Below are 22,183 nucleotides of genomic sequence, written 5' to 3'. Positions count from 1 at the left end.
GCGAAAAGGCCCACATTCCCCCCACAACCCACGGCCAGAACTTATCTCGAGTGACACCAGCAGCGCGCTATTTGGCGATCGCTTTGACATCTGGAAACGCGTATCAGACAGCCAAAGCGATTATCGCCCACGGAGTAGCCATCCAATCACCACCCTTGCAGCCAGCCTTACCCGTGGAAGGAGCGTCATCCCGTCCACGCGTCGTCGCGACCACAGCTGCAACACCACGCTAGACATTGTTGCGCGCCGACTCGCAAGACGTCGCGACCATGTCCGGAGCCGCAACGCCATATGCGCCTGCCTCAGCGCGAGCCTCAGTTGCACCCACGGGCTCTGCGACACCCGCGCTGCCCCCACCCCCGACCGCGAGCACCCCGGCCCTCCCTCCGCCCTCGACGTTTGACATCCTGCCCGACCTCCACAAGCTTCTCAAGCGCATACTCGAGGTGTCTGCTCAGCCACCCGCGGCAACACCCACACCCGCACAGCTTGCTGCCGAAGGGCCTCTTGAGATCCAACATGTTGCGACCGCCGCCAACGACATCCGTCTCAAGATACAGAAGGCACGACGCGCAGTAACGGCCTTGCCTGACATGGACCGCACGTGCGAGGACCAGGAAGATGAGATCGAGTATCTCGAGGCGCGTATTGCGCGGCTGAAGGCTTCCTTGGCGGAGCTCGGTCGGCCAGTCGCGCAGGCAGAGGATGCAGACGGAGACCAGAGTATGACCGGCTGAGACGCCGTCCGGACTACGATTGATCCATTATAGGACGCATGTCTGTCGACTGCATGGATGCACTCGACCTGGCTCTTGCCCAGGGCTCGTGATGCTTCGTCGGTGTACGCCAGCCCTTCACAGGTAGATGAACAGGCGCTGATATTGTAGACAGGCATACAAAGCCCGACCGACGAAGCTTCGACGATGATACATGCCTTCTATAGTTCTTCCAGGAAAGACACAGCATCGGCTCAGATCCCTTCGTATCGCACCACGCGCATACCAAGTAGCGTCATGCAGGTACTCTCTTGGGCCTCACATGACCACGCGACAACGCGTCGAACGCGTATGAGAACAAGGACAGGCGTGTTCGCGTAGGCTCGTATACATCAGTGATCAAGGCTTCATTCATCGGCATTCAGGTGGGCTACTACTCTGGGTTGGTTTCGAGCATATCTAGCGCATACCATAGCACCGCAGCTGTACCAAGCGTCGCTTGTCATATTGAGCACATAACAGAATACTACTTGTATTTCACCACTAGCATTATACACCACCTCAGGCCCCGTCAAACTGTCCTTCTATCCAGCCTTTGTACCATCATGTTCCGGTGATCATCTCAGGCCTTGTATGAATGACATCATCGTGAAGCCGTGCCGTCATCAAGCATATATCGTATAACAGCTACTCCATAACCCCTCCGCGTCACCATCGTCACACAGTAAGCCGGGAAACATCACAATGTCAGACACAAAGTACCCGCCCGTCAAGCAGAGCACACCTCAAACCGAGGAGGAGCAGGTAGGTCTTCGTCAAAGCTACCTCTACGTATGAACATGTCATTGACACCTCCCAACAGAAGAATGTCGACACAGTAAAAGAATACATGCGCCTCGCCTACTCACCCAAGGAGAACAAAGGTGCCGAAACCGTTGCCCATCTCTGCCATGAGAACGCCTACTTCGTCGCCCCAACCACCTTTCCCGGCGTCAACTCGCCCCAAGAATACGCCGAGTCGCATTCCAAAGTCATGGCCGCGGTATCCGATCTACACATCGACTCTTACGATGTCATCTTCGCAAAGGGTGGCCATGTGTGCCTAAGATATAGTGCTAGTGGAAGTCACTGCGGCGAGGCACACAATGGTATCAAGGCGAGTGGGAACAAGGCAGCGTGGCATGCAGCAGCTATCTTCGAGGTGGAAGATGGCAAGATCAAAGGCTGGATCAAAGAATGGGATAAGCTGCATATGTGGAAGCAGCTGGGCTGGATGAAGGGAGACGAGTATATGTGAGTGACTCATAGGGGCAGACGAGGAGTACATGGGGAATTCGATGATGATTTTGGATTGGCATTACTAGTCATCTAATAGCTGTATACTTCATCTAGAAGCAGTGACAATCATAAGGTTACATGGGTTGTGGAACTCCATCGTTCAACGATGAGCTCCCAGTCGTCTCTCATATCTAAGCGCGGAAGGTGGTCCTCTTCGAGCGGCGTCCGATGCCGAGGCTGCTCAAGTCGAGGCCTGCGATGCCACCAGCCTTCTGTTGGCCGGCTCCAGCACCAGCTCCGGCAGCGGCTCCAGCGCCGGCACCTCCAGCACCGCCACCAAGGAGGCTGCTGAGGAGGCCCTCGATACCGCCGGCTCCACCCTGCTGTTGACCCTGCTGTCCACCAGCCTGGAGAGCGGCTTCGGCTTCCTGGAGGAGCTGTCCAACGCCATTGTTGCCGTTGTTCTTGCCGTTGGCCTTGCCCTCTCCCTTTCCTTTGCCCTTGCCGTTGTTCTTGCCATTGCCCTTGCCCTTGCCGTTGTCGTTGTTCGCCTCGGTACCATTGGCGGCGGCTCCGGCGGCGGCTCCAGCGTCAACGACTCCAGTAGCGTCTGAGATTGTTAGTAGATGAAAGGTTTATGGAGAGGATGTCACTTACTTCCAGCTTGAGCGGCTTGGTCAGCGGCAGCTTGATCAGCGGCAGCTTGGTCCATTCCGTTGGCGCCGTTGGCGGCATCTTGTTGCATCTGAGCCTGGTCTGCTGCCATCTGGGCCTGGTCCTTCTCCTTCTGCTGCTGGTCGGCTTGCTGCTGAGCGGCCATCTGCTCGGCGGCGGCCTGCTCGAGCTCCTGCTGTTGCTGCTGTGCCTTATCCTGCTCGGCGGCTCCCATGGCGCCATCTTGCTGCTGTGCGGCTTGCTCATCGGCTGCGGCTTGGTCCATGGCGCCCTCCTGTTGGGCGGCCTGCTGGTCGGCTCCCATAGCACCCTCCTGCTGTTGAGCGGCTTGCTGGTCGGCTGCGGCTTGGTCCATGGCATCCTGTTGCTGTTGCTGCTTTCCGTTGCCTTGCTCCGCGGCAGCCTGATCAGCTCCCATGGCAGCCTCTTGCTGGCCAGCTGCGGCTTGATCCATAGCACCCTGGTTCTGCTTGGCATCCTGAGCAGCCTGGTAGAGTCAATAAGTCATTCTGATATGAGATCTGGGTGTTGAAACATACCTGTTGGTCGGCCGCGGCTTGGTCCATACCGTTGGCGGCGCCCTGCTCTGCCTGCTGGTCAGCAGCCGCTTGGTCCGCTGCCTGCTGGTCGTTCGCATTCTCTGCTTGGTCTTGGTTCATGCCCGCAGCAGCATCCTGTTGAGCCTGTTGATCGGCGGCAGCTTGGTCTGCTGCTCCCATCTGCTCGGTTGCGTTCTGCGCCTGGCCCTGGTTCATCATCTCGGCGGCGGCAGCATCCTGCTGTGCCTGAGCATCGGCAGCAGCTTGTTGCTCTTTGGCTATCGAGGGTCAGTGAAGTCTTTGGAAAGGATTGTGACAAGACGTACCTGCTTGAGCGGCTTGCTTATCGGCATTCTTGCCCTTGCCCTTGCCATTGCCCTGAGCGGCCTCCTCAGCATCGGCAGCATCCTGTGCAGCCTGGTCCTGAGCGCCATTGTTGCCAGCCGCCGCAGTATCCTCAGCATTGGCACCTTCGGCGTCGGCATTAGCATTATCTTTGCCCATGCCACCGCGTGCTGCCAAGAGCGCACCGCGGAGCTTGAGGGCTTTCTCGCCAAACTTCTGCACAACGTCTTCCTCGCGGCGACCGAAGTTTGTAGAGGGCATGACTACATTCTCGGTGCCAGCGGCGACTACAGGTCCCTGGCCCACGAAAGGCGCTGGAGCTGCTGCCACGAAGGAGGCTGAGAGGAGAGTGAGAAGGGAGATGGAAGTCTTCATTGTGATGGTATGGGGTTGATCTTGAAGGATTGAAACGAGGTGTGTCGAAACTTAAAATGAGCACAGCTCTTGAGAATAGAAATAAACAGATAGTGCTCTGCACGAAGGAATGGTTTGAAGATTGAAGCTGAGCGTGCCGTGATATCCGCCTGAGGAGACTGGTTTATATAAGAGTGTTTTCTTATTTGAGCTCCACGAATGCTTGACTGAGACTCTGTCCAAAATAGACAAGGCCGCGATTGTTGGGACGATCATTTGCTGCTTGCCGTGCATGTCATACATGCGCCGTTGGAGGATGCCTTGAAAAGGCCAGGCTCAAGTGAAGACCGTCGGTCCTCCCCACAATTCTCTCACAGGCACGAAAGCCTTGTCTCGCATGACAGCGGGAGATCGAGTGTGACATGGGATCGGGTCCCTGGCTTGGCTGGAAACGGTCGAATCAAACGCATGAAGCAGAGCGTACGATTACGGAAGAAAGAGGTGACGCAAGCTCCATGCCGGTAGAGTCGTCGTCATGGCGAAGATCCAGGATGGGGGTCGAACGTGTGTAGTTTGAGAACATGTTGCAGACGGGGCAGGGGCGATCTATGCGGAGAGATGCCTTCCTAAACGCATAAGTTTAGTGTACGACTGAGGTTTGCAGGCATACAAGGGCCTGACTCTCTCCCGGTTTCAGGCACGCCGACGCGCTCGGAGGAAAAGCTAAGCGACTGCTTGAATATGAGAAACTGCAGGAGGCTGCTGCCCAAACTTCTGTGATGATTCCAAATTGTCTTCGCAGTTTGCTGGCTCAGCCTTCTTGGTAGGCATGACAGTACTTTGCTCTGCGCGAGTACCCTGATGTTGCTGTACCCTCACCACGGCGTCATCTCGAGACATTTGTCAGAGAGACCGAGCACGCGCACTACTGCGCGTGAAGATGTTGACATGAGAGTGATTGCACAGAGAGGATGTTCGGATGTGGTGACTTTGACATGTGCGGAGAGAAGGAATGAAGGTGGGCTGAGCCAATGGGGTGCTCGGCATTGCAATCCCGCACTTAGCCTTGTAGCCTCGGCTGCGACTTTTGGATATCGTCATGTCGAGGTTTTGGCGTTGGCTAAGAGCGTACATGTCCAATGCTGCAATTCTGTCGCATTCCGCAGTATTGAGCACTGTCGCTTCTAGTCTGTAGTGCGCCGCCGGTCGGACTCGTAGGAAGCGCAAAAATTTCGTCAACTTGCTTACTTTCGCATACAATACATCTGTTTGCCTCTCCAACACGTCCTGCATCATGGCCACCAGATCAGTCCCCGCTTCCGCGACGCGACAGTTGCTCGCAGCCTCGCGATCCGCGCGCATAGCATCAAGACCACTTGCATGTGCATCACTACCGCGACGAAACGTTTCCAGCCTGTACCGTCCCGCAGTACGGATTGCCGGTCAAAGAAGAGCTCTTTCCACGACGCCACGCACACGACTCGCCGCCGTAGACGACACATTCGATCCCAAGTCGATAGAGCGCGAATCGGACGAGGTCGATGTTCTCATCGTGGGTGGTGGACCCGCAGGTCTGTCCGCCGCCATCAAGCTGAAGCAGCTTGCGACAGCGGCCGGCAATGAAGACTTCAGGGTTCTGGTGTTGGAGAAGGCAGGCGAGCTGGGCGATCACATCGTGTCTGGGAACGTCATAGAACCCTCTGCCCTCGACGAGCTCCTGCCTGACTGGAGGTCAGAGGACAACCTGAACCGCTTCGCCGACATCACCCCCGCCAAAGAAGACCACATGTTTTTCATGACAAAGAACAGCGCCATCCCTCTACCCAAGCCTCCGCAGATGAACAACCACGGCAACTACATAATAAGCTTGAACCAAATGGTCAAGTGGCTGGGCGAGCGCGCAGAGGAAGTTGGTGTCGAGGTTTACCCCGGGTTCGCTGCGTCGGAGGTACTGTACAACCACGAGGGTGTCGTACAAGGCGTAGCTACCAACGACCTCGGCATATCGCGTGAAGGCAAGGCCAAAGACTCATTCGAGCGAGGAATGGAGTTCCATGCACGCGTCACATTGCTTGGTGAGGGTTGCCATGGCAGCTTGTCGAAGCAAATCATCAAGAAGTACGATCTGAGGCGAGATAGCCAACATCAGACCTACGGACTTGGCATCAAGGAAGTCTGGGAGGTGCAGCCCGAGAAATTCAAGTCTGGACTGGTGGTTCACTCGATGGGCTACCCGCTGCCGAAGGATACCTATGGCGGTGGCTGGATGTATCACTTTGGCGACAACCTCGTCAGCATTGGTCTCGTTGTTGGGCTCGACTACCCGAACCCCTGGTTGGCTCCCTATGGCGAGTTCCAGAAGATGAAGCACCATCCTTACTACAAGGACGTACTGGAAGGCGGCAAGTGTATATCATATGGCGCGAGAACGCTGATTGAGGGCGGCTTCCAGTCCATACCAAAACTGGCCTTCCCTGGTGGCGCACTGCTTGGAGACGCCGCAGGCTTGCTCAACCTGCCCAAGATCAAGGGCACGCACAATGCAATGAGGTCCGGTATGTTAGCTGCTGAGGCGACTTGGGACGCCCTACAAGCCAATGCAGACGGCGGTACCGTGTTTCTATATGACTACGAGGACAAGATGCGCAAGTCGACAATTTGGTCGGAACTAAAGACTGTGCGCAACATGCGCCCGTCTTTCCACACACCACTAGGTATTTACGGAGGTATCATGTACTCTGGTCTGGAGGCCTACGTTCTTCGAGGCAAGGCACCGTGGACATTGAAGCATGGCAAGCCTGATCACGCAGCGACCAAGACGGCGGACGAGTGCCCCAAGATAGAATACCCCAAGCCGGACGGTAAGATCAGCTTCGACATATTGACGAGCGTCAGCCGAAGTGGCACGAATCACGAGGAGGACCAGCCCTGCCATCTCCAGGTCAAAGACTACGATGCGCATGCCCAGAAAGAATGGCCCAGGTACAAGGGTGTAGAAAACCGGTTCTGCCCCGCCGGCGTCTACGAGTATGTGGAGGACGACAGCAAAGAGCTGGGCGTCAGGTTCCAAATCAACGCCCAAAAGTAGGTCTAGATATCGCGACTACTCAGAAGACCGCTAACTGTATACAGCTGCGTCCACTGCAAGACTTGCGATATCAAAGTGCCGGACCAGGACATCAACTGGCAAACACCCCAAGGTGGCGAGGGACCAAAGTACGTACTTACTTAATCCGGACGCCGAGATAGAGATTATGGCTTAGCTGCCGTCCACGCAATGAGAGGACCTGTATATTAGGGCAAACCGTGTGTGTACATATCAGATTTCAACGTCAGCCCGAGTATTGTTGCTGCCCAAGTGACCTTCCGAGGTTTGTAGGGATCGAGTGATCAGTCGCCTTGTTCGGCGCGCGGTCGAAGCCTGGGAGGGCTTCAACTGCGTTCCCACGATCCTATGAGCAAACAGCATTAAAATATCTGCTTGAAAGAAGTGGCATTTCACTGGGCGCCTTGAAAGGTCGTGCGGTCCCGTACATGGCTCCCGAGGTCGAGGCAAGGCACACGTGATGTCCGTGCCCGAAGCTTGGAACGCTAGGGCGAGTGAGGCGTTGGGCGAACTTCCTTCTCCACCCTTCGTCACCGTCCACCCATCAACCTCGCCGGGGCCTCTTACATCGATAGCTGCTCGGCCCTCATCTGCACTTGCAATTCGTGGTCGCGATACTGGGCTTACTAATTCCGGTGCCCCAGATTCAAGGACGCGCCTTCTGCACTCACCCGGCTTCTTCCTGGTCCTCAAGCTCTCAGGTTCTTCACGGCCACCCTGCTTCCAGCGCCCGACTCTATCTCCAAGGTACGACTAGCCGCCTGTATTGCATGCACTGGAAATTCCTTGCGCGTCTTCCTGGTTCCTGTAGTTGCGCACGCCGCTGGACACTGGCTTTCTGGCGTCGCGTCTTTGATACCGAGTCACCCCGTCACTGGCAGGCACCATGCGCGCTTCCTCGATGGCTTCCCGCTTGCTCATGGATATTTGCTCACGATTCTCTCCAGACTAGGTTATCTTTAGGATAAAGCTCTACCGCAACAGCCGCTACCATGACCGAGGTATCGTCCACGCGCCTCTACCTAGGCAACCTCCCGCGCAATGCCACCAAGGCCGATGTCGAAGGCCACTTCGCGTCGCACGGCACTGGCGAGATCACTGAGATCAAGCTCATGAACGGATTCGGCTTCATCGAGTACAAGGACGCAATGGATGCTCGTGATGTCGTCCCTGGTAAGCTTCAACTACGCGCCGATCGGCTGAACACGTGCTAACTCGTATGCAGCATTCCGTATGTAACTCTTATGTGTATGTGTCCGGACATGCATCTCTAACTGATTCAAAGATGGTACCGATTTCATGGGCGAGCGCCTCATCGTCCAGTTCGCTCGCGGCTCGCGTGCCCGTAACGAGAACTTCACTCCCCATGAGCGTGTTCCCCCGCGTCCTAGGCGCACACCATACCGGATGAGAATAGCAAATCTTCCTGTGGAGACCAGCTGGCAGGTCAGACTCCCCGATTATTGGATTTCCTCAGTTCCCTGTTAGCGCCAGCGCACCGTTCCTGGACCAGAAATGGCTTTGTTCTCGCTTGCTTCCCGTTATACATTCTGGATTTGGGCCTCGCTTAACTTCGAACTTATAGGACCTCAAAGATTTCGCCCGCCAGTCTGGATTGGACGTCGTCTACTCCGAAGTTGGCCGCGAACGGGATGGCTCTGGGTGAGTGGACACGTACTGCAGCTAGGCACACGTACTAAACCATCGCGCAGATTCGTAGAGTACGAAACGGCCGCCGATCTGAAGACCGCAGTGGAGAAGCTGGACCGCCGTGAGTTCAAGGGGCAGGAAGTTACCTGTATCCAGGACGTCTCCGATCCTCCCCCACCTCCACCTTTCAAGCCTCGCGCTCCTTACGGAGGCCCTGGTGGTCCTGATGACCGGGGCCGTGATAGATACCGATCCCGCTCTCCCATGGGCCGTCGCGGTGGCGGATACCCACCCGCGCCATACGACGACTACTACGACCGTCGCGGTCCTCCTCGTGGCTACAGCCCCCGCCGCGATGACTATCGCCGACGCACACCTCCCCGCGAGTTTTATGACAGGCGTGATGGTGGTTATGGACGTTCGCCGCCTCGTGGTCGCATGCCTGATGAGTATGGCCCACCGCGCGCGCGTTACCCTGACGATCCTTATGATGCTAGGGCCCGACCTCCTCCCCGTGGTTACGATGACCCATACATGAACGGTCATGGACGCCCTTACGAAGGCGGACGACCACCGTCCCCACGTGGTGCTCGTCCCCGTAGCCCCGGAGGCCGCCCACCTTACGAAGGTGCAGCGGCTGATTACCCACCCCGCCGCTACTAGGCGCACGAGGTAAGTTGAGTCCATCGCGTATCTGGTTCAAAGCACTTGCTGATGTCGATCAAGTGAGCGTCAACATTCCTGAAGACTGCTCATCTCCTGGAACACGAACCTCCGAGACCATCATGCCCACGGATATGGATTATGCAGTGACGGAGCCGAAAGACGAACGGAGGATTGAGTGTGCGGCATGAACCCACGAGACTGATTATGTGTTTCCTGCTTCCCGGTTTCATTTGGATGTTCCATGTAATTGCTGTTTCTGATGCGATCCCTTCCCGGTCCACTGGCCATTACGAGAGGGCGGTTTCCTTTATGCTGGATTCCTTATTGCCATCTCAAATGCATAAGGTGGCCTAATTTTCCTGTAACATCAAAAAAGTCCTTCCCGTACATATGGACTTCGTATATCTGATTATTTGTGGCTATGGTTTGTCATGTACTCTATGGGCGGCTCTGTTCGCAGACTAGCTGCAGCGAACATGAATCAACGTACCCGAAATCTGCCCCATCCGCTCCAGGTCTCTGTGAAGCCATGAGGAGTCCTGTCATCCATAATCCGATGCACGTCATTTGCAGGACACTTTGGCCATGGTCGTTGGCTTTTTCTGGTTCCATAGTGAAACTATGACCATTAACACGCTACCTATAGAAATGCAAGCCAGATATAAGGACCCGCCATGTGCCCAATAGATCGTTCCGAGATAATAACATGCCAAAGTTTTGCCCTTGACTCATTTTTCGCCTCGCATGAATACTCTGCAATTTCTCATCTCCTTTTCCAAAGTCTTCCAACTTTTCCATCCTCCCATCACAAACCAACGCCACATTAAGACAAGAGCAACTCTACCCTATCGAAGACATGGGTTCTTCAGCCAGCAAGAGCATCGAATCAAGCTCGTCCAGCAGTATCCCACGCTACTCCTCCAAAATCTGCCAACTCTACCTCATCAGCGCAAGCCCAGGCTCCAACACCGCACACTGGAGACTCTTCCTTGACGATGGCACAAACCAGCTGACTGGTACAACATGGGAAGTAAACTACATAAACGAGCGACCAAACCGCGGCGCCTTACTTCTTGACCAAACCTTCCCAAGAAGCGCTTCGCACCAGAACGCCTTCGAATGCAACCGGAAGAGTTTTGTCAAGATCGGTGATTTGATGGACAAGGGATCAGACGCCACGATAATTCACGGCGCACAATCTTCGTTCAGAAAGATCGAAGCGGCAAAAGAGAGGGTTCTACGAGAGTTCACGTATAAAGTGGCTACTACCAACTGCCAAAGTTTCGTCATTGACGTCTTGAACATGCTCCGGCAATGGGATCCTGACCTCGTCGATAAGAAAGCCATCGAAACCGTTCAGCGCTTGTGCTTCCCCACGGTGCGTCTCACAACGAAAAGCAGACAGAAGAAAATCCAGCGCCAGGATGCGAAGCATGGTCAGGCGCAACGACCAAATTTTACCTCGAGCTGTGGAGCTTTTTCTGGTATCGATATCGATGCGCCGAGGAAACATCACGACGCGCAAGGAAGAGCTGTACAGCGGATTGCGATGTCAGAGATGGTGCCGTATTCGAGATGGGAGGCCAGGCCGCAACGGGCTTCTCAGGCAGTGGTGTCGGAGGATAGAGGGAATTACACTACGATCCCTGGGGCATGGTAAAGACTGTGGATTCAGAGACATGACGTGATAAAGAAAGGAACAGATAGTACTGCTATGTTCTAGTACAAGAGTTCTTAAAGTTTGGATGCAAAACAATGTATTTAATGATTCCTCAAAAGCAGACTCTTGCGCTTATGCGACTTTTCCCTTGCGTGATTCCGTACACGTGAAACGCCAATTCCTAAGCAATTTAAACCCAGCTTGAAACACCATAATGCCAAATCAAATCCAAGATCCATGACTTTGTGAGATACCTATATCCCATCAATAACGCCGTATGCCATCATGACCAGAGCGCCCTCTAGCCACGGGGCGTATCGGCCCTCTTAGATCTGTGTCCACTCTTCATCGCTAGAGTAGTCGGTCCCGGTAGCGGATAGTAGATCAACTACGGGAGTGGGGATCAACTCGGGGCTGGACATCGGTTCGTCGTCGCTGGAGTAGTCGGTGCCAGTCGCGGCTAGTATGTCGACCACCGGACGAGAAGTCAACTCAAGGCTAGACATCGGGTCGTCGAACGTAGTCAGGCTCTGGACTTTGGGTCGGGACACCAACGTGAATCCCTGATCGTCTTCAAGACACTCCTCGTCGGACTCTTGGATCGTAGCTGGCTGTGCAACCTTGGGGCGACGAACAAATGTAAGGATTCCGGAATCGACCATGTTGTCCTGATCGGTCTCTACAGCTGTAAAGTTCTCGCCAGATGGGTAGCATGAAGGGCTGGGTGTTTCCGGAAGAGTATCGCACATCATCTCATCTGGTAGGTCCCTTGACGCAAGGAGAGTCGGACGATCGCAAGGTTGAACCTGGAGAGTGTCGAGACATAACCGCACAATGTCGAATGCACCTATGATAGTTAGCGTAGGATGTGAATCTACTTGTAGTGTCTTACACTCATCCTGGAAATTGCGTTCCATGTTCGTGCGACATAGGTCCTGGCGGAAGTCCGGGATTTCAGCAGCGATCTTGAGAAACTCAACATCCTCTCCTAGCTTGTGGTAGAGGAAATTTGAGATGCAGTAGTTGAGAAGTGACGGAACGAGGTCGTGCTCCCGACGAGCCTGCTGACTGGCATAGTGACGATATACAAAACGAATAGTCTCGACCAAGTCATGGGGCGCGGCGGGTACACAGCAGGCGAATTCGAGCTGGCACGAGAAGTTGCCGTGCGCGAGAAGTTGCAATTCCGGAACATCGAAATCCTCGGCTATCTTGTACGTCTCGGCATGTGGAAGAAACGACACTGGATCATAGTCTGCTCGAGGCGGAAGATAGCTACCAGTGTAGCAGAACCGAAGAAGCGAGACGACAGCATGCTCGGATAGGGCCTCAATACTCGCTTGTAGGCGACTCTGGAAACCGTACTCAAAGGCGTGGTACAGGAGCGGACCTAGTATGTGGGTGTACGAAGTCAGTAGATGTTGGCATGCAACCGTATGGGACATTACTGACATCTGTCCAAGAACTTGAACGGGCAGATGCGATCAGAGATCTGACGGACCTCTCCGCTGGGGAGGACTATCTTCAGCGTCGCATTGCTCTGGCCTCGCTCCATGTGCTCGTCTAGGAAGGAGAGACCGTCCATGTTGAATTTGAACGGGAATGCACAAAGAAGCGAGTTGGAAGTCCCTGCGCTACCCTCAGGAGTGCTATGCGGCTTGATGGTTAATGTGAGGCCTCCGGGTGTAGCAGCAAGGCTGCTGGTGAGGCGTCGCAATCAAATCAAGCTGCCGATGTAAGCGACTGAGAAGTTGTGCGAAGTGTTGGGTAGTTCGGAAGGTATGCCAAAATTTCAAAGCCTTTGACTCAATGGAGAGATTTCGTGGTCAGTCTGACAAGGCTCAGAAGTTGGGGTGGGTAGGGCCAGGCAACCGTGGGCACGCGGGCAGAGCCAAGCACCCGCCTTTGGAGAGCCTGCTGGTCAGCGTCAGGTACGTCAGGGTAAGCCAGCAGTTTTCAGAAGTGAGTGCAATCCAGCGTGCTAGAATGTGTATGAATAGAGAGTTGTATAACAACAGAGGTGCTTGGGGCTGCCTCCATGGAGGGGTGCCGGTATGGCTGTCATGTCTTATTGGCTTCGCAAAATCGACACCAAATGGGCATCCAATCAGTGGAAGAACCATTGTACAGCCTCACATATAGGGCTGAGATGTCAGCTGCATCTGATGTTTAGTGGTTGGTGTTGAGGGGGTCTGGTCGGTGATGTGCCGGTGCCGAGCTGGGGAAAGCGGCCCACAGCGCGATCCACTTCGCGGCGGCCGCTGGAGGCGGCTTCATGGCGGCCAATCTCTCCACTAAACTTGAACATCGCACATCTTCGTCAACCGCATTCTGTGTTCTCGACGACTGAGTGTCATCAGTTAATTGGAACTGCTCTGTGCCTCCTCGTACCTCTGCACCTCCAATTGACGCCCCTTTATCTCTATCTTCGTCCCGTCCGTGTACAATCTCCGCTACGCCCCGCCATGGGATTCCTTTCTATTCTACCTGCGAACTTGGCTGTGGTCGAAACCTGGATCACGCGCATATTCGTGAGTATTGCTCGGCTTCATCGATTGAAAGTGATCTTCTAACGCAGAATAGCTCTTTCTCGGCCTCGTAGCCATCGGCCCATGGGCAGCGCTGCTCGTCTACGATCTTATCCTATACTGCTGTCGCGCTGGCGCATACGAGATACCAGTCATCGGCGGACGCGCTCGCGGCAAAGCGAGACCACGCGCTCCTAGCCTCACAGAGCGCCCGAGTGGCCACCGTCGGAAATTCAGCATTGCCTCTCGAGGCATCGAAAGGCCGGTTCTGATCACAGGGGGTACCGACCCTCAGGATGCACGGCATCGTCGTATAACGGAAGAGAAGACGGCAGATGTTTCTTGAGAGCGTAGTTGGAGACAGCCCTACAATTGAATCTCGTTCGGCGCAATGCTGCCACGCTGTTTTCAAGAGCTGGACCTCTGTGCATGCCTTCGGATACCGGTGATCAACATGGCTTTCGGTATCTCAGATGCCGGGACCCCGAATTGGAAGTCCCTCTGCAGAGTGTTAGACTTCTCGGGAGATCGACCACAGTGCGACGTATTTAAGCACCGAGGAAGCCATTGCGCCTTCATAGCACGAGATTGAACTGCGTCGTAGAAGATCCGCATAGTCTTTCGAGCGGTTGACTTCGAACGAAAGTGAGACTATAAAGGCGACAATTTCGCTCATGTCAGCTCATGACTTGCGCAATGGCAATGTCTCTTTCCGGAGACACATTCATGCGTTCTATGCCGCATACCTTGCTTCTGAAAGAGAGTTGGGGGCGCATATCGCTACACGTTTCAAGTGAACAGCTGCGCCAATCACGCGAGACTATGTTTCTAACGTCGCGCAAATACCCAGGCGGGCTATCGAATCCATAAAGTAGGGTGGTAGGCCCAGTGTAGCTTAGCGCGGTCTGGGTCGCGCCTTCTGTCAATAAACCTACAGTTCACGCTCACCTCTCATCAACACCACAACGACAGCTCTACCTCTGCGACTTACTTCCACCCACTTTCTCCGTTCACAAACTAATACCACCTTCAATCAGTATCTGCTATTCGTCATGGCTGCTACCACCACCAAGACTGCGACACCGAAGCCGGCTAGCACCGCGGGTGTCAAGAAGGCTGGTCCTAAAGGCGGTCGCATCGCCAAGAAGGGCAACGCGAGAAACGCGATGATCAAGATGCAAGCATACTGTAAGTCTGCATCGTTTGACGCGTTTTGACGCGTTATTCGGACGCGTTCCTCCAGGCGCAAGAACAACACCTCATGGGACGACCGCCGCTAATGAACGATAACAGTCAAGGCCCACCGCGATGAGTACAAGGATCTTTCTTTCAAGGAGCAACAGCAAGAGCTTGGCAAGAAGGTACGTCATCTCCGTATAATGATGAGTAACCATGCTAACACTTAACAGTGGAAGGCTTCACCAGAGAATCCCAAGAACAACGTCTAATCTCACATGGATTTGTTCAACAGCTTTCAGTCCTCTGTCTACCGTGAGAAAACAGTAGAACAAGGATTACCCTTCACTTTCCTCAGTCATGTTCACTTTCCTGGTCTTATCATGGATTGACGGTACGCGGCCGGCGTTTGGGTTGATGGGCGGGAACAATCACGGCGTATAGGTTACTGTCACGATCCGCTTTACAGCAATATGGAAGAAATTGATCCAACTCGTTCTTAGCATATGCACGTGTATTAACTGTGTTATTCCTGCACCTTGAGCGACACAAATCCTTTAGGCTAATTGCGAAGCAGTTGTACAAATCGAGACGAATCTCGGTGCCGTGCTCCGGAAGATGACCAGGCCAGTGTCGACGTGATAGCTATTCGAGAACTAGCTGTCGATGAACTTCGGGGCATAGTGAGTGGCACACGAGTGCAGCTAGTAGCTGCTATCATATGAAGAAGCCAAAACTATGATGGCATAACTGGTGTATAGTGAACCAACAGGCCGCATGTTCAGTCATTAAGAGCAGATCAATGAGTGAAGAAAGATAGTTGGGGAGGGGAACTGTAGACATGTCAAGCATTTTCATGATGAGGATATGGACTGGCAAAGGAAGGATATTTGTCCGGTAGCGCCCGCCACTGCTTGTAAGCTCTTGGTAAGCTGGCGCTGGAAGCTGCCCCGCCCCGCATCCAGGTACCGAGAGCCCCTCCGACATCATCACCTCCACCTCTTGAACTCTTTGCCGGCGCCTGCAACCCTGTCCATCGCAGTTGCGCGACCTATGAGCTTTGCGCTATCGTCAGCGGACGTCTTTTGAGATGGGGCCCGATTCGGCGGCTTTCGCGTCGAGCTTCGCGGTTGCTTTCGTTCGTCAATGTCGCAGCTAGCTTCAAGTGCACTACTTCCCTTCTTCGAATAGCTTCGCAAGCTTGTTGTGTCCTTTCCTTTGGAAGCCGTGAAGTCATCTTCATCTTTGTGTGCTTGGTTCTACGACCGTGACATCTTTCGTCTGAAGCTTGCCCAATCTCGACTCCAAACCCTCTACAACGTCCACGTCTCATCAGACGGCACCATGGCATCTAGCAAGGGCGCAGACGCCTCCACGGTTCCTATCCTCAAAGATCTCACAATCGAAAACATCACCGAGAATGTGCATCGAATAAACTCGCAATGCGCAGACCCGCGCCTCAAGTACGTCATGGAGCGTCTGGTGTCGCATCTACACGACTTCGCACGCGAGACGCGCCTGAGCTTCGATGAGTGGATGGCAGGCATACAGTTCCTTACCCAGGTAGGACAAATATGCACAGACGTGCGACAGGTAAGTTTCCATCTGATCCTCGTGGTACAAGACCAAGACACCCGATCTGTACTAATACGTTGTAGGAATTCATCCTTCTTTCAGACATTGTCGGCCTCTCTCTCCTCGTAGACTCTATAGACCATCCCAAACCGGCCTCCTCCACCGAGGGCACAGTCCTCGGTCCGTTCCACACGCACGACGCACCCTCCGACTCCAACGGCACCTCCATCTCTGCCGATCCCGACGGCGAGTCCCTGCTCGTCCTCTGCACGGTCAAAACCACGAACGGCGAGCCCGTATCAGACGTCAAGATCGACGTGTGGGAAACAGACTCCAAAGGCAAATACGACGTGCAGTATGAGAACAGGGGTGACAAAGCAGATGGCCGTGCGGTTATAAGGAGTGACAAGGATGGCGTATTCTGGTTCAAGGGTATCGTACCCGTACCGTATCCTATTCCAAACGACGGGCCTGTTGGCAAGTTGCTTGAGAAATTGGGTAGGCATTGCTGGAGGCCGAGCCATATGCATTTCATGTTTGAGAAGGAAGGTTTCGATAACTTGGTTACGTGAGTCTCCTCTTCATACCTCTTCGTTTGCATAGCCTACTGACGCCATGTTTAGGGCATTATACGTCCGTGGTTCCGACTACGAGACGTCCGATGCCGTCTTTGGTGTCAAGGAATCTCTCATTGTCAGCTTAGATACCGTAACAGCTGAACAGGCCAAGGAGTATGATGTCAAGGAAGGATCAAAATTGCTCAAATACGATTTCGTATTGGTAACCGATGAAGAGACCAAGCAATTACGACATGACGAAGCGGTAAAAGCAATGAAGATGTTGGGACGGGAGGGAATGATGATAGTCAATGGTCTGCCCGTACCTGAGGTCGACTAGTCTGCAAAATAAAATGGAATGTTATGAAATTCGGGGTATGATAACTAAGGTCTTGCTAATCTGAAAGAAAACGTATCCGTTTGGATAACCACAAGGCTTCGAGCCAAGGTAAATGCAACCTGGAGAGCAACGCCAGGTACGCTGTATGAACTGCAAATGCCAGAAAAAGAAGAGAATCCTCCACATCGTGGACCAACTCGATGCCACCGAGTCAACTGCATCTAGCTAGTGACCCTCCTCACCCACAGGGCGCTCCCGTTCGAGTTTGGATCATCCCTCTCCCTCTTCTTCCATGCGCGATGCAACTTGAGGCCAACATCATGCTCCTCCCTGCGAATCTCATCCAACTCCTCTTGAAACGCCTTCTTCCTCTCTTCCGCAACTCTAGCCTTCTTAAAGTCGGTAAGCAGCGGGTTAGGCGGCGCAGCATTGTTCAAGTCCTTGAGCAAACGATACACATTGTTGCGACGAATGCGTAGGTCTTCTTGCTGCGATTCCAAGTAGGCGATGTGGTCGATGGCACTGAGTTGGGAAGGAGGTAGCGGAAGCGCCTTTTGCGATTTTTGTGATGAGTTGGAGAAGGTGGAGGAGGCGTAAGGGGATCTCGGGCTGGGGGTGTAGACTTTGGCCATGGGTGCGGGTTCCCTGTCTAAGGGGGGTACGGGGCGGCGACGGTTTAGGATCGAGGAAGCGGCCGATATGGGCTCGGTTACAACGCGCTTTCCTTGCGAGGACGAGAGTCCGTTGGGCGGTGAAGGTGGTGGTGAGTGTTGGTATGTCCCTGCACTGTTGTAGGTAGTCCACGAAAACCGGCTGATGGGTGCGTGCTTGTCCTTCTCTGACGTCTCTTTGTTGTATGGCGGCGTCGCAGTCCGCAAGGTGGGGTACAACGTCTGTTCTACTGGCTCTACGGTGGCCGGGGACTGGTTCAGTTGAGTGCGATTGGTTGGTGTGATGGGGCTCGGGTACGATGTGCTTATACCGAGACCTGCTGAAGGTGAGGTTGGAGAGATGTGACCGCTTCGAAGAGGCGTGTTCTTCCCTACTTTGAGCGGGACAATGGGTTTAATGCCGTCGTTGTAACGCATATCGTTATCGCGTGGATCCTTGGGCGCCATTTCGGTTGTTACAGTTTGAGTGTCAGGCAGCTTGGGTGCGGAATCAATGGCAGCTGCAAGCGCGTTTGACCTCGCTTGGTCCGTGCTTGGTGAAATCGTCTTGCGTGGTATTTGAAGTGGTTTGTCTGCAGGCTGGTATTTGAGCGGAGGAGCGATTTCTGATCGTCCCGTCGCTCGGCTCCACGGCTCCACGGGCGGTGGTGAGCGCTTCGACCCGAAGCGGCCAACGCGCTCCCCAAAACTTGTGTTCTTTTTCTCAGGACCACTGACTGAAACCTGATACCCCATGGGCCTAGGGTCTGATGACGGCACACCTTTCGCATAAGAGCCTGGATCGACTGAAGCGGCCTTCCCTGCACTATTAGGCTCGCCTGAATACTCATCCCACTTCACTTTCGCATTTGGCGCAAGCTTGCCCTCCCAGAACTTCTGCTTAGGTGCTGGTGGAGCGTCACCATTTCGTAGGACAGACGGCGCTCTGCGTAGGACGGGGATCTGGCTGCCCGCGCGGGAATCGTCTTCGAGTTTTCTGCGATCGTCGTCCATGGGTGACACGTCACGCATCGAGCGAAATCTTCGCGGTAGGTTAAAAGAGGAGTACTGTTCCGGTTCCGGAGAGCTGGGAGGTGATATGTCTTCGTATGCGGAGGGCGATCTGCCGGTGGGGTTGTCGTTATTGTAGCAGAGTGTGTCTTGTGAGTAGATGGAGGAGGCCGTGGGTACTTCTGAGGCTCTGTAGTTGGGAGGTTCCTGGGGAGACAATAAACTGCGAGACAATCAGCGGTGAGTGAGCAAACGAAATTGCAATACTTACTGCGATAGTTGAGGGAGCGCATAATTATGGTGACTGCCATTTTGCAGGTCGGTCACTTTGGGATTGCGCTTCAGTTGATCCTCGTCATAGGTGGTTTCAAGAAGTACGGGGTTTCCTATTTGCGCATGCCTCTCCCTATCTCGGACGGCTCCCTGTAATCGTTTCCACATTATGGGCGAATCTGCATGAAACGAATATTAGCCCGGCTCGATATTGGTGCAAGTATACATAAGCATCACGAAGTATGGAAGGCGATATTCTCAGCGGCTCCGAGCTACTTATTTCAGAAAGCCTCTCCTTTTCGCAGCAACCTCAAGAGCCATTGCACTGATTGCATGATTGTTGTATGCTTTTTGAAACCCATCGACATGGCGAGACTTGGCCCGGTCCTAGATCTGGTGGAGATAGTTGTCGGTGCGGGCGATAGGCGAGAGACATGGACCGTCGATCAGAGATGCGGAGGGGCACTACCAGATGCCTTTACTGTATCTGAATGACACAAATGCCAGCTCTTTCTGTGTAACCTGGCATTGCGTCTCATCCCAGGACCGGATTGCATGGCACGCGCATAAACCAACGGGCGATATCGAGGACGCAAGTACCAAGGCCAAAAGATCTGGTGATGAGATAAGGAATATGAGTACGTACCGGGTGTAATTATGCGTAAAGGGAGAGGTGTGGAGTTGGTGTTGACTGTTTGTGTTGTTGTCGTGGTTGATGGCAGGTTAAACAAAGAAACGTCACGTAAGCTTCAAGCCGTGAATCCTTCGGGCGCTGCAGCAGCACCGAGGGCGTAATTTTGGTAAATGAGGGAGGGCGACCAAGTCGAGGTAGAGTTATCCACGGGTATCAGTGCCGGCCCAGTGCATCTAGGAGAACACCCCACAAACACTCGCGAACTGCGCCTCGACCAAAGCGCCAGCGGCAGGATATCGCACCGGTGCCGCAAGTCTTTGTCTTCACACAGCGGTTCGACAGCAGCGAATTGGTTTGCGACACAATGTTTGGACGGGATAGGGCCGAGGCGCAAGAGGCGGCGTGGGCGAATCAGCGCGTCCCAGGGCAGTGGAAATGAATCGCTGTCGCGCGTTTCAGGGCTGGAGAGGGCCCTGTTTCAGAGGCAGCGCGGCAGGGATGGGCTGGGTGCAGCGGCGCGATGCTCAACGTCTGCGCGCAGATGGGCGCGTGCTTGCGGTTGTGCGGTCACGGTGCAAGTGGAGTCGAAGTATCTAAGATTACCATGGCCACTCTCCGGTGAAAGAGCAGCAGCCGTCAGCATCCGTGGTTGTGCAGGCCGGTAGCTATGTCTCACATGCACCGCCGTGCTTCCCAGCTGTGATGGCGCCCCTTTGCCGGGCAGATGCAGGCCGGATGCGATTCAATTGTATGTACAAATGTCTGAATTCGGCCCTTGCATGTCAAGCCGGCGGACGTCCGTGATGGTTTGGCATGGATGGCCGGTTAGTGCTGCGAGAGTCTTTGGGGTTGCATCATCGGCTGTCATGTCGACCGAGCTCCCCGCCGACCCTCGACCACGCCAGCACCCTTCACCGTCACCACTCTAGCACAGCTGTAGCACACCACCCGCAGCCATGTCAGATGGTTAGTCCCTACAAGAGCCACATACTGGGACAACGTCGCGCTAACCGCAGTAGCACTCCCATCACCTCTGCCGGAGCCAGCGGCAGCCCACGCGTAAGCAACCAGCTCCGCTCCTTCACCAACACCTCGCTCACAGCCCTCCAGCGCCTCCGTCTTCACCCCGATAAACATCATCCTCTTCTCTCTCCTCGGTCTGCTCGTCTATCTCCGCCTCAAGCCAGCCGCCCCGCAAACCCTCCCGCGCGCCCCGCCGCCAACCGTCTTCCGCACCTTCACCCCGCCTTCGCTCTTCCCCTACAATGGCTTGAACAACATGCCCGTCTACCTCGCCGTCCGTGGCCGTGTCTTTGACGTTACATCCGGTCGCAACTTCTACGGGCCTGGTGGCCCTTATGCAAACTTCGCTGGCCGCGATGCCTCAAGGGGCCTGGCCTGTGGCAGCTTTGACGAGGACATGTTGACCAAGGATTTGGACGGACCGCTGGACACTCTCGAGGGTCTGGATGCCGAGCAGATGGATGCGCTGAGGGGATGGGAGGAGAGATTCGAGGAGAAGTACTTAGTTGTGGGCAAGCTGGTGCCTGTCGGTCACCCTGAGGCCGAAGACACCAAGGCGTAGACTTGACAAGGCAGACGTCTAGCAAGACTGTTTTGGAGACTAAAGCTGCTTCATTGAGGCTGAAGGAATGGTATCCGTTCGCCATGTGTCGCCGCGCATGGTCCTGTAACGGTTTGCGATCCGATAAAACCGTCATGGCCATATATACTACAAGCCTGTGCCAAAGCAACTGCATATACATGGATCCAGCCGAAAGGCACGTAGGCAAGAACTGAAGGGATTTCTCAGTTTCGAAGGGCACTCTAACGTGGAATCAAGCATCTTCATATTCTTGTAACGGTTCATCGCTCGCCTTCACACCTAGCATCGGACCAGTCTTGAGTGAGAGTTGACGAATGCATGGCTTGAACATGGCCTACCCCTAGTACAACATCTTAGCGTGACCGCCCGAGTGCGGGGTTAGCTCTGATAGGCAATCAAATCCCACTTACTGCAACACGACTGATAGCAGAGTCACCGCGCTTGTAGCGTCTCTTAGTCCATGCCTCCATCCTCTCTCCGATGTCATAACGACGCCTTATATGCTTGGCGGGCGCTTTAGATATCAAATACATCCAGACCATCTGCTCGACACGTCTTGAAAGATAGTCGGATACAACCATGGATCAACTTAGTCTTGTCGATAAGCCGCTAGCATTGTTATTCTTGCTGGCGGGAGTAATCGTTCTGGCATTGTTCCAGCGAGATCGACTACAAAAGGCTGTCAGTGTACGAAGTCCCCAGTATTGCATCTTCCCTTAGAGACATTGACACCAACCGGTAATCCAGAGACCTTGGCGGGCGCCGACAACATCACCAAGCACCAACAAACTCGAGCCTATAAATCCAGAAGCCGTATACAATGCCATTACGCCGCTCCCAAACT

At 54.3% G+C, this 22,183-nt stretch overlaps 12 protein-coding genes across 12 annotated transcripts; 9 read left to right on the top strand and 3 right to left on the bottom strand.

Annotated features, from left to right (window-relative positions):
- Positions 1 to 269: 269 nt before the first annotated feature.
- On the top strand, positions 270 to 829 carry J4E79_004670 (uncharacterized protein; the record flags this gene model as incomplete). Its single annotated transcript, XM_049353553.1, has 2 exons — positions 270 to 723; positions 771 to 829. 2 exons carry the CDS (start codon positions 270 to 272, stop codon positions 827 to 829), a joined length of 513 nt encoding a protein of 170 aa, XP_049212001.1.
- Positions 830 to 1,460: 631 nt separating this feature from the next.
- J4E79_004669 (uncharacterized protein) lies at positions 1,461 to 2,013 on the top strand (the record flags this gene model as incomplete). The annotated part of the gene is made up of 2 exons (XM_049353552.1): positions 1,461 to 1,520; positions 1,579 to 2,013. 2 exons carry the CDS (start codon positions 1,461 to 1,463, stop codon positions 2,011 to 2,013), a joined length of 495 nt encoding a protein of 164 aa, XP_049212000.1.
- A 172-nt stretch (positions 2,014 to 2,185) lies between these two features.
- J4E79_004668 (uncharacterized protein) lies at positions 2,186 to 3,928 on the bottom strand (the record flags this gene model as incomplete). The annotated part of the gene is made up of 4 exons (XM_049353551.1): positions 2,186 to 2,604; positions 2,652 to 3,156; positions 3,209 to 3,486; positions 3,535 to 3,928. The coding sequence occupies 4 exons, from the start codon at positions 3,926 to 3,928 to the stop codon at positions 2,186 to 2,188; spliced, it is 1,596 nt and encodes a 531-aa protein (XP_049211999.1).
- A 1,273-nt stretch (positions 3,929 to 5,201) lies between these two features.
- J4E79_004667 (uncharacterized protein) lies at positions 5,202 to 7,139 on the top strand (the record flags this gene model as incomplete). Its single annotated transcript, XM_049353550.1, has 2 exons — positions 5,202 to 6,991; positions 7,040 to 7,139. The coding sequence occupies 2 exons, from the start codon at positions 5,202 to 5,204 to the stop codon at positions 7,137 to 7,139; spliced, it is 1,890 nt and encodes a 629-aa protein (XP_049211998.1).
- Positions 7,140 to 8,005: 866 nt separating this feature from the next.
- On the top strand, positions 8,006 to 9,326 carry J4E79_004666 (uncharacterized protein; the record flags this gene model as incomplete). Its single annotated transcript, XM_049353549.1, has 4 exons — positions 8,006 to 8,186; positions 8,299 to 8,459; positions 8,599 to 8,675; positions 8,726 to 9,326. The coding sequence occupies 4 exons, from the start codon at positions 8,006 to 8,008 to the stop codon at positions 9,324 to 9,326; spliced, it is 1,020 nt and encodes a 339-aa protein (XP_049211997.1).
- An 859-nt stretch (positions 9,327 to 10,185) lies between these two features.
- On the top strand, positions 10,186 to 10,955 carry J4E79_004665 (uncharacterized protein; the record flags this gene model as incomplete). Its single annotated transcript, XM_049353548.1, has 2 exons — positions 10,186 to 10,765; positions 10,888 to 10,955. 2 exons carry the CDS (start codon positions 10,186 to 10,188, stop codon positions 10,953 to 10,955), a joined length of 648 nt encoding a protein of 215 aa, XP_049211996.1.
- Positions 10,956 to 11,315: 360 nt separating this feature from the next.
- Positions 11,316 to 12,574, bottom strand: J4E79_004664 (uncharacterized protein; the record flags this gene model as incomplete). The annotated part of the gene is made up of 3 exons (XM_049353547.1): positions 11,316 to 11,836; positions 11,882 to 12,379; positions 12,442 to 12,574. The coding sequence occupies 3 exons, from the start codon at positions 12,572 to 12,574 to the stop codon at positions 11,316 to 11,318; spliced, it is 1,152 nt and encodes a 383-aa protein (XP_049211995.1).
- Positions 12,575 to 13,454: 880 nt separating this feature from the next.
- J4E79_004663 (uncharacterized protein) lies at positions 13,455 to 13,863 on the top strand (the record flags this gene model as incomplete). Its single annotated transcript, XM_049353546.1, has 2 exons — positions 13,455 to 13,520; positions 13,573 to 13,863. 2 exons carry the CDS (start codon positions 13,455 to 13,457, stop codon positions 13,861 to 13,863), a joined length of 357 nt encoding a protein of 118 aa, XP_049211994.1.
- A 706-nt stretch (positions 13,864 to 14,569) lies between these two features.
- On the top strand, positions 14,570 to 14,965 carry J4E79_004662 (uncharacterized protein; the record flags this gene model as incomplete). The annotated part of the gene is made up of 3 exons (XM_049353545.1): positions 14,570 to 14,705; positions 14,811 to 14,878; positions 14,927 to 14,965. 3 exons carry the CDS (start codon positions 14,570 to 14,572, stop codon positions 14,963 to 14,965), a joined length of 243 nt encoding a protein of 80 aa, XP_049211993.1.
- A 1,072-nt stretch (positions 14,966 to 16,037) lies between these two features.
- J4E79_004661 (uncharacterized protein) lies at positions 16,038 to 17,165 on the top strand (the record flags this gene model as incomplete). The annotated part of the gene is made up of 3 exons (XM_049353544.1): positions 16,038 to 16,286; positions 16,352 to 16,836; positions 16,892 to 17,165. The coding sequence occupies 3 exons, from the start codon at positions 16,038 to 16,040 to the stop codon at positions 17,163 to 17,165; spliced, it is 1,008 nt and encodes a 335-aa protein (XP_049211992.1).
- Positions 17,166 to 17,386: 221 nt separating this feature from the next.
- J4E79_004660 (uncharacterized protein) lies at positions 17,387 to 19,267 on the bottom strand (the record flags this gene model as incomplete). The annotated part of the gene is made up of 2 exons (XM_049353543.1): positions 17,387 to 19,049; positions 19,098 to 19,267. The coding sequence occupies 2 exons, from the start codon at positions 19,265 to 19,267 to the stop codon at positions 17,387 to 17,389; spliced, it is 1,833 nt and encodes a 610-aa protein (XP_049211991.1).
- A 1,422-nt stretch (positions 19,268 to 20,689) lies between these two features.
- Positions 20,690 to 21,318, top strand: J4E79_004659 (uncharacterized protein; the record flags this gene model as incomplete). Its single annotated transcript, XM_049353542.1, has 3 exons — positions 20,690 to 20,699; positions 20,753 to 20,792; positions 20,844 to 21,318. The coding sequence occupies 3 exons, from the start codon at positions 20,690 to 20,692 to the stop codon at positions 21,316 to 21,318; spliced, it is 525 nt and encodes a 174-aa protein (XP_049211990.1).
- Between the last annotated feature and the right edge of the window lie 865 nt (positions 21,319 to 22,183).

The sequence above is a fragment of the Alternaria viburni genome (genome assembly GCF_023758015.1).
Source record: "Alternaria viburni strain BMP 2772 chromosome Unknown scaffold_8, whole genome shotgun sequence".
Taxonomy (NCBI): Eukaryota; Fungi; Ascomycota; class Dothideomycetes; order Pleosporales; family Pleosporaceae; genus Alternaria; species Alternaria viburni.
The sequence above is the reverse complement of the archived record's forward strand: the minus strand, read 5'-3'. Positions and strand labels throughout refer to the sequence as shown.